Genomic DNA, 9,964 nt, shown 5'->3' on the forward strand with positions numbered 1-9,964 from the left:
CTGGCCAGAAAAGGAAGTGATGCATGCAAAGGAAGTAGTGACAGATAACTGACCAATAGGACGTTACCCTGGAGCTGGGGTCAAAGGTGACAGCAGCAGAGAAGAGGCAGACAGACACACCAGCCTCAACTGTCAGAGTCACAGTCTGGTTGTAAATAGATGGGTTCAGTGAAGAGAGGAGTAGAGGGGAACTAATGTGGATGGACAACCACAAGGCTTAGAGAGAGAGTGTGTGTGTGTGTCTGTGTGTGTGTGTGTCTGTGTGTGTGTGTGTGTGTGTGTGTGTGTGTGTGTGTGTGTGTGTGTGTGTGTGTGTGTGTGTGTGTGTGTGTGTGTGTGTGTGTGTGTGTGTGTGTGTGTGTGTGTGTGTGTGTGTGTGTGTGTGTGTGTGTGTGTGAGGATGTGTGAGGGTGAGTTCTGTGGTCACCTGTTCTAGAATGCTCTGCCGTTTCTCAGATTCACCTGTTCTAGAATGCTCTGCAGTCTATCAGACTCACCTGTTCTAGAATTCTCTGTAATATCTCACCAGACTCAGTTGTTCTAGAATGCTCTGCAGTCTCTCAAGCGACTCACTTGTTCTAGAATGCTCTGCAGTCTCACAAGCGACTCACTTGTTCTAGAATGCTCTGCAGTTTCTCAGACTCACCTGTTCTAGAATGCTCTGCAGTTTCTCAGACTCACCTGTTCTAGAATGCTCTGCTGTTTCTCAGATTTACCTGTTCTAGAATGCTCTGCAGTCTATCAGACTCACCTGTTCTAGAATGCTCTGTAATCTCTCACCAGACTCACTTGTTCTAGAATGTTTTGCAGTCTCTCAGAATCACCCATTCTAGAATACTCTGCAGTCTCTCACCAGACTCACTTGTTCTAGAATGCTCTGCAGTCTCTCAGATTCACCTGTTCTAGAATGCTCTGCAGTCTCTCAGACTCATCTGTTCTAGAATGCTCTGCAGTCTCTCAGACTCACCTGTTCTAGAATGCTCTGTAATCTCTCACCAGACTCACCTGTTCTAGAATGCTTTGCAGTCTCTCCGACTCACCTGTTCTAGAATGCTCTGCAGTCTCTCAGATTCACTTGTTCTAGAATGTTCTGCAGTCTCTCAGACTCATCTGTTCTAGTATGATCTGCATTCTCTCAAGATCACCTGTTCTAGAATGCTCTACATTCTCTCAGACTCACCTGTTCTAGTATGATCTGCATTCTCTCAGAATCACTTGTTCTAGAATGCTCTGCAGTCTATCAGACTCACCTGTTCGAGTATGCTCTGTAGTCTCTCAGACTCATCTGTTCTAGAATGCTCTGCAGTCTCTCAGACTCACTTGTTCTAGAATGCTCTGTAGTCTCTCAGACTCACTTGTTCTAGAATGCTCTGCAGTCTCTCAGACTCACCTGTTCTAGAATGCTCTGCAGTCTCTCATACTCACTTGTTCTAGAACGCTTTGCTGTCTCTCAGACTCACCTATTCTAGAATACTCTGCAGTCTCTCATCAGACTCACCTGTTCTAGAATGCTCTGCATTCTCTCAGAATCACCTGTTCTAGAATGCTCTACAGTCTCTCAGACTCATCTGTTCTAGAATGCTCTACAGTCTCTCAGACTCACCTGTTCTAGAATGCTCTGTAGTCTCTCAGACTCACCTGTTCTAGAATGCTCTGCAGTCTCTCAGACTCACCTGTTCTAGAATGCACTGCAGTCTCTCAGACTCACCTGTTCTAGAATGCTCTGCAGTCTCTCAGACTCACCTGTTCTAGAACGCACTGCAGTCTCTCAGACTCACCTGTTCTAGAATGCTCTGCAGTCTATCAGACTCACCTGTTCTAGAATGCTCTGCAGTCTCTCAGACTCACCTGTTCTAGAATGCTCTGCAGTCTATCAGACTCACCTGTTCTAGTATGCTCTGCAGTCTCTCAGACTCACCTGTTCTAGAATGCTCTGCATTCTCTCAGAGTCATCTGTTCTAGAATGCTCTACTGTCTCTCAGACTCACTTGTTCTAGAATGCTCTGCAGTCTCTCAGACTCACTTGTTCTAGTATGCTCTGCAGTCTCTCAGACTCACCTGTTCTAGAATGCTCTGCAGTCTCTTTAGACTCACCTGTTCTAGTATGCTCTGCAGTCTCTCACTCACCTGTTTTAGAATGCTCTGCAGTCTCTCAGACTCACCTGTTCTAGAATGCTTTGCAGTCTCTCAGACTCACCTATTCTAGAATACTCTGCAGTCTCTCACCAGACTCACTTGTTCTAGAATGCTCTACAGTCTCTCAGACTCACCTGTTCTAGTATGATCTGCATTCTCTCAGAATCACTTGTTCTAGAATGCTCTGCAGTCTATCAGACTCACCTGTTCTAGAATGCTCTGTAGTCTCTCAGACTCACCTGTTCTAGAATACACTGCAGTCTCTCAGACTCACCTGTTCTAGAATGCTCTGCAGTCTCTCAGACTCACCTGTTCTAGAATGCACTGCAGTCTCTCAGACTCATCTGTTCTAGAATGCTCTGTAGTCTCTCAGACTCACTTGTGTTAGTATGCTCTGCAGTCTCTCAGACTCACCTGTTCTAGAATGCTTTGCTGTCTCTCAGACTCACCTATTCTAGAATACTCTTCAGTCTCTCATCAGACTCACCTGTTCTAGAGTGCTCTGCATTCTCTCAGAATCACCTGTTCTAGAATGCTCTACAGTCTCTCAGACTCATCTGTTCTAGAATGCTCTGCAGTCTCTCAGACTCACCTGTTCTAGAATGCACTGCAGTCTCTCAGACTCACCTGTTCTAGAATGCTCTGCAGTCTCTCAGACCCACCTGTTCTAGAATGCACTGCAGTCTCTCAGACTCACCTGTTCTAGAATGCTCTGCAGTCTCCCAGACTCACCTGTTCTAGAATGCTCTGCAGTCTATCAGACTCACTTGTTCTAGTATGCACTGCAGTCTCTCAGACTCACCTGTTCTAGAATGCTCTGTAGTCTCTCAGACTCACTTGTGTTAGTATGCTCTGCAGTCTCTCAGACTCACCTGTTCTAGAATGCACTGCAGTCTCTCAGACTCACCTGTTCTAGAATGCTCTGCAGTCTCTCAGACTCACCTGTTCTAGAATGCTCTGCAGTCTATCAGACTCACTTGTTCTAGTATGCACTGCAGTCTCTCAGACTCATCTGTTCTAGAATGCTCTGTAGTCTCTCAGACTCACTTGTGTTAGTATGCTCTGCAGTCTCTCAGACTCATCTGTTCTAGAATGCTCTGTAGTCTCTCAGACTCACTTGTGTTAGTATGCTCTGCAGTCTCTCAGACTCACCTGTTCTAGAATGCTTTGCTGTCTCTCAGACTCACCTATTCTAGAATACTCTTCAGTCTCTCATCAGACTCACCTGTTCTAGAGTGCTCTGCATTCTCTCAGAATCACCTGTTCTAGAATGCTCTACAGTCTCTCAGACTCATCTGTTCTAGAATGCTCTGCAGTCTCTCAGACTCACCTGTTCTAGAATGCACTGCAGTCTCTCAGACTCACCTGTTCTAGAATGCTCTGCAGTCTCTCAGACTCACCTGTTCTAGAATGCACTGCAGTCTCTCAGACTCACCTGTTCTAGAATGCTCTGCAGTCTCTCAGACTCACCTGTTCTAGAATGCTCTGCAGTCTATCAGACTCACTTGTTCTAGTATGCTCTGCAGTCTCTCAGACTCACCTGTTCTAGAATGCTCTGCAGTCTCTCAGACTCACCTGTTCTAGAATGCTCTGCAGTCTCTCAGACTCACCTGTTCTAGAATGCTCTGCAGTCTCTCAGACTCACCTGTTTAAGAATACTCTGCAGTCTCTCAGACTCACCTGTTCTAGAATGCTCTACAGTCTCTCAGACTCACCTGTTCTAGAATGCTCTGCAGTCTCTCAGACTCACCTGTTCTAGAATGCTCTGTAGTCTCTCAGACTCACCTGTTCTAGAATGCTCTGCAGTCTCTCAGACTCACCTCTTCTAGAATGCTCTGCAGTCTCTCAGAATCACCTGTTCTAGAATGCTCTGCAGTCTATCAGACTCACCTGTTCTAGTATGCTCTGCAGTCTCTCAGACTCACCTGTTCTAGAATGCTCTGCAGTCTCTCAGACTCACCTGTTCTAGAATGCACTGCAGTCTCTCAGACTCACCTATTCTAGAATGCTCTGCAGTCTCTCAGACTCACCTGTTCTAGAATGCTCTGCAGTCTCTCTGACTCACCTGTTCTAGAATGCACTGCAGTCTCTCAGGCTCCAGGTCGATGACATACTTCCTCTCCTGCCGGCGGTCCAGGTCTTCTAGCAGACGACGGTACGCTGCCTCGTTGAAACTCTCCACACAGATTGCACTCACCTGCACAGAGACAGAGCTATTAACCTGTGGGTTTGTGTGTGTGTGTGTGTGTGTGTGTGTGTGTGTGTGTGTGTGTGTGTGTGTGTGTGTGTGTGTGTGTGTGTGTGTGTGTGTGTGTGTGTGTGTGTGTGTGTGTGTGTGTGTGTGTGTGTGTGTGTGTGTGTGTGTGTGTGTGTGCACCCATGTGGTGCTCACCTGCCAACCGTTTTGACCTGCACGCTCCATGATTGCCTGTAAGATGGCGTAACCTAGACAACAGAACAGAGACATAAAGACAACCACTCAGACATCACTAACCTGGAGAGATGCCAGCCAGGCCACAAAAATAACATTCCAGAAGATAGAAGATAGAATATATCCACTTTGGGGGGAAAATAGATCAAATATTTAAGTCAACAAAAACAGTGTCTCGGAGCAATCAAACTAAACGGAAACACTGCAAATCCCAGACGCCCTTTCCCCTTGCTCGCTACTTCCCTCTTCCTTCTTGTCTGTTTAGTGTAACCCTTCACTACAGTACCCATCACGCCCCCAGGTACTGTCCTGATCGCCTGTCTCTGACACCTCTGCTGTCTGTTCCTGACTCTATCACCCTCTGTCTTTCTGTCACTGTTTGTCTCTCTCACCCTGATGTCTCCATCATTATGTCTACAGTTCCCCCTAAACACTCCCAGAGACACAGCAATCACCAACAACAGCTGTCCCTGTGTAAATACTCCTGTCTGTCTGTCTGTCTGTCTGTCTGTCTGTCTGTCTGTCTGTCTGTCTGTCTGTCTGTCTGTCTGTCTGTCTGTCTGTCTGTCTGTCTGTCTGTCTGTCTGTCTGTCTGTCTGTCTGTCTGTCTGTCTGTCTGTGTCCAAACGAACTAACTGTGTGTCTGTCTGTGTGTATTTATCCAGACTACCTAACAGTCTGTCTGCCTGTCTGTCTGTCTGTCCGTGTCTAGACTGTGTAACAATGTGGCTCTCTGTCTGTCTCTCTGTAACAGTATGTAACAGTGTGTCTGTCTGTCTCTCTGTGTCCAGACTGTGTAACAGTATGTAACAGTGTGTCTGTCTGTCTCTCTGTGTCCAGACTGTGTAACAGTATGTAACAGTGTGTCTGTCTGTCTCTCTGTGTCCAGACTGTGTAACAGTATGTAACAGTGTGTCTGTCTGTCTCTCTGTGTCCAGACTGTGTAACAGTATGTAACAGTGTGTCTGTCTGTCTCTCTGTGTCCAGACTGTGTAACAGTATGTAACAGTGTGTCTGTCTGTCTCTCTGTGTCCAGACTGTGTAACAGTATGTAACAGTGTGTCTGTCTGTCTCTCTGTGTCCAGACTGTGTAACAGTATGTAACAGTGTGTCTGTCCGTCTCTCTGTGTCCAGACTGTGTAACAGTATGTAACAGTGTGTCTGTCCGTCTCTCTGTGTCCAGACTGTGTAACAGTATGTAACAGTGTGTCTGTCTGTCTCTCTGTGTCCAGACTGTGTAACAGTATGTAACAGTGTGTCTGTCTGTCTCTCTGTGTCCAGACTGTGTAACAGTATGTAACAGTGTGTCTGTCTGTCTCTCTGTGTCCAGACTGTGTAACAGTATGTAACAGTGTGTCTGTCTGTCTCTCTGTGTCCAGACTGTGTAACAGTATGTAACAGTGTGTCTGTCTGTCTCTCTGTGTCCAGACTGTGTAACAGTATGTAACAGTGTGTCTGTCCGTCTCTCTGTGTCCAGACTGTGTAACAGTATGTAACAGTGTGTCTGTCTGTCTCTCTGTGTCCAGACTGTGTAACAGTATGTAACAGTGTGTCTGTCTGTCTCTCTGTGTCCATACTGTGTGCCTATCTCCTGACTAGAACCTAACCCTGACTATACAACAGACAACAGGAGAAATTGTACAATGAAAAAGAAATGCTTATAGACCCAAAATGTGTCAGTTGATACATGAACACATAAAAGACATCTTGGAAACTGATCTTTGTCAACCAATGGGCACACACAGCTTACCATGTCTCCCACATATGTAGGCCTTCAAAAACCTCAGTATGTTTCAACATGCATTTTCTCCCAGTTTAAAATGCATTGCAACAGGTGAACCCTCAGTAGTTGCAGAAGCTAAATCTCTGTGTGTGTGTGTGTGTGTGTGTGTGTGTGTGTGCGTGTGTGTGTGTGTGTGTGTGTGTGTGTGTGTGTGTGTGTGTGTGTGTGTGTGTGTGTGTGTGTGTGTGTGTGTGTGTGTGTGTGTGTGCGTGTGTGTGTGTGTGTGTGTGCCATGCTGTCTGCAGAGCACGGAGCATAAAACAGATCCCTCTTACTGCCCATTTTCCACCACATTACCGACAGCGCTGGGCTGATGGGAAATGCTAATGAACGACCCTGCCACTGCGAATCACGGGTGAGTGAAGCGGAAACGGCACCTCCAATCCCCTTGGTGTCGACCGAGCCAAGCCGGGCCACAGAGAGACTGGCAGAGAGGAGGGAGGCGCACACAGTGAGAAAATGTGGTGTATGGAGGGACTGGCACTGTTAGCCACTCAGAGGGTATAGAGAGACCCTGGCATGGCGTGAGGATGTTGGAATGTCTGGCTTAGGGTTCCGTGCTGAGTATTCCCATGACGATAGTCTGGAGTGGAGGGCATCAGCTGTGCCCACTCTACAAACACACACAGCATCAAGGGGACTGGGCTCCCTTTAACCTTTGTCAACAGTTTAACCTCTCCACAAATAATCACAGTCGCAGTTACAGTCAGCTCTGTAACAAGCTGTCTTAATAGACTGGGTTCAGCTGTGTGAATGACTGGGTTCAGCTGTGTAGAGATGAGCTGTGTTAACGACTGAGGTCAGCTGTGTAGATTTCTGCTGTGTTAATGACTGGGTTGAGATGTATAGAGTTGAGCTGTGTTAACGCCTGGGTTGAACTGTGTTAATGACTGCGTTGAGCTGTGTACAGTTGAGCTGTGTTAATGACTGGGTTGAGCTGTGTTAATGACTGGGTTGAGCTGTGTACAGTTGAGCTATGTTAATGACTGGGTTGAGCTGTGTTAATGACTGAGTTGAGCTGTGTTAATGACTGAGTTGAGCTGTGTTAATGACTGGGTTGAGCTGTGTACAGTTGAGCTGTGTTAATGACTGAGTTGAGCTGTGTTAATGACTGAGTTGAGCTGTGTTAATGACTGAGTTGAGCTGTGTACAGTTGAGCTATGTTAATGACTGAGTTGAGCTGTGTTAATGACTGAGTTGAGCTGTGTACAGTTGAGCTATGTTAATGACTGGGTTGAGCTGTGTACAGTTGAGCTATGTTAATGACTGGGTTGAGCTGTGTACAGTACCCGCTCCCTCCATCCCATTCTCCTCTTCCTCTTTCCTGCTTCCCTTAGAATGATTAGATTGAATGACAGACTGACTGACTGACTGACTGACTGATTGGCTGACTGACTGACTGACTGACTGACTGACTGACTGATTGACTTACTGATTGACTTACTGACTGACTGTCTGGTTGATTGATTGACTGACTGACCAATTGACTGACTGATTGAGTGATCTACTGACTGATTAATTGATTGGGTATTGTTTGATTGACAGCTGGTACCTCTGTCTGTGTCGTAGAGGAATACGAAGCGGCTCCAGTCGTAGTGGTCCAGCAGGGACAGCAGAGCTCCTCTGATAGAGGGGCGGAGCTGCAGGGTGAACTGGCCCTCCCCCTCCGTGGGGAAACTGGGCGTGACCAGGGAGATGTGCAGTGCGCTGCAGAACGACGTCAGGGTGTGCACCGAACGCTTGTCGTACAGGCCGAAGATAGCAAACACACCCCGCGAGTACTGCGAACAGACTGCAGGGAGAGAGAGAGAAGGAGGAGAGAAGAGGAAGAGGAAGGGAGTGGATGAGAATGCTTAAAGGCTATTTGGATTGAATAAATGCAATAGACATTTGACATAGAGCCAGAAGAACACGGGGAATACTGAGAAAAGAATGCAGGCACAGAGGCAGAGAAAGAGATGCTCATTAATGTATATTCACACAGTGGAATCTCCTGTAATACGTCAAACATTTTAATAAGTGGATGCCTCAGTTTGTCTTCCATAATTACAACAACACATTGCAGCTGCTGGGTGCATATCAGAGTGTGTGTGTGATTGTGATTGTCAAAAGAGCTAACAAAAAAAACACAGAAAATAATTATTGCAACTTGATTTTCATACCACAGAAATGTCTCCCAGTAATTATTTTGGCCCTCTCAACAATACCAATTCCACAGTAGAGAGCCAAACACTGATAACATAATTACTACACATAAACAATCAGTTTCTGCTGACTCCTCTGGGAGGTCATCTCTCACACAGACAACACAACAACAACAACAACAACAAATTAAGTAAATAATTATGACTCGTGTCTCACTGTTACAATTCCATGCTGATGTATGCCATCCATCTCCCTAAAACCCTGCAGCTCTTTCAACAGAGAGAAGAGAGGAAACAGAGTGAGAGAGAGAGAGCAAGAGAGAGGAGAGAGAAAGAGAGTGAGAGAGAGAGAAAGAGAGAGGAGAGAGAAAGAGAGAGAGAGGAGAGAGAAAGAGAGAGAGAGGAGAGAGAAAGAGAGTGAGAGAGAGAGAAAGAGAGAGGAGAGAGAAAGAGAGTGAGAGAGAGCAAGAGAGAGGAGAGAGAGAGAGAGTGAGAGAGAGCAAGAGAGAGGAGAGAGAAAGAGAGTGAGAGAGAGAGAAAGAGAGAGGAGAGAGAAAGAGAGTGAGAGAGAGCAAGAGAGAGGAGAGAGAAACAGAGTGAGAGAGAGAGAAAGAGAGAGGAGAGAGAAAGAGAGAGAGAGGAGAGAGAAAGAGAGAGAGAGGAGAGAGAAAGAGAGAGAGAGGAGAGAGAAAGAGCCCCCTCTGACATGTCTGTCTCTTGTCTGAAAACGGTCCCTCTGCTTTCACCTCTCTGCCAACGTATGTCAGTCATCTACTGCTCAGTTACAGGAGGATGATGCGGTGCGTTTGGATTATGCATCCGTAGTGTAGCTTTCATTTCCTGCTACACACACACACACACACACACACACACACACACACACACACACACACACACACACACACACACACACACAGTGTGTTTCTAAGACGCTGGGAAGTTTGTGTTTATAGGTACTGTAGGTTCAGAAGATATGTCTCCTATTCCAGGAACAACATATTCTATTCATAGTCTTTCTGATTGAGTACCATGGAGATTTAAACACTACTTGTCTCTGTGACAAGAGTGCCGAATCAAATGTACACTCTACTTTCTCTCCCCCTTTCCTCTTCTCTTTCTCCATTCATTCTTCTTTCAGTCCTGCCTTTTGGAGTAGAAGCCCAGCCTGCATCATAGACCTGCTCCTAACCATGTTAGTGTTGTGGGAACACAAAGATAGATAGAACCCCTTGGGCTGATATGAACAGGGATTAGACACGGCAGGGACCTGAATCTGGGCTGATATGAACAGGGATTAGACACGGCAGGGCCCTGAACCTGGGTTGATATGAACAGGGATTAGACACGGCAGGGCCCTGAACCTGGGCTGAGATGAACAGGGATTAGACACGGCAAGGCCCTGAATCTGGGCTGAGATGAACAGGGATTAGACACGGCAGGGCCCTGAATCTGGGCTGATATGAACAGGGA

The 9,964-nt window shown here is 46.5% G+C and overlaps 1 protein-coding gene across 1 annotated transcript in view; it reads right to left on the minus strand.

Annotated features, from left to right (window-relative positions):
- The window catches only part of LOC120028914 (glutamate receptor 4-like), a gene marked incomplete at its 5' end in the record, with an annotated part of 83,180 nt that extends 74,257 nt beyond the window's left edge, over window positions 1-8,923 (minus strand). The window contains 4 exons of the mRNA XM_038974182.1: window positions 4,202-4,333; window positions 4,529-4,581; window positions 7,903-8,147; window positions 8,913-8,923. Of these exons, the coding sequence (XP_038830110.1) occupies window positions 4,202-4,333; window positions 4,529-4,581; window positions 7,903-8,147; window positions 8,913-8,923 (441 nt within the window). The remainder of the gene's footprint in view (window positions 1-4,201; window positions 4,334-4,528; window positions 4,582-7,902; window positions 8,148-8,912) is intronic.
- Window positions 8,924-9,964: the final 1,041 nt, after the last annotated feature.

Source organism: Salvelinus namaycush, chromosome 34, assembly GCF_016432855.1.
Source record: "Salvelinus namaycush isolate Seneca chromosome 34, SaNama_1.0, whole genome shotgun sequence".
In the NCBI taxonomy this organism is placed as follows: Eukaryota; Metazoa; Chordata; class Actinopteri; order Salmoniformes; family Salmonidae; genus Salvelinus; species Salvelinus namaycush.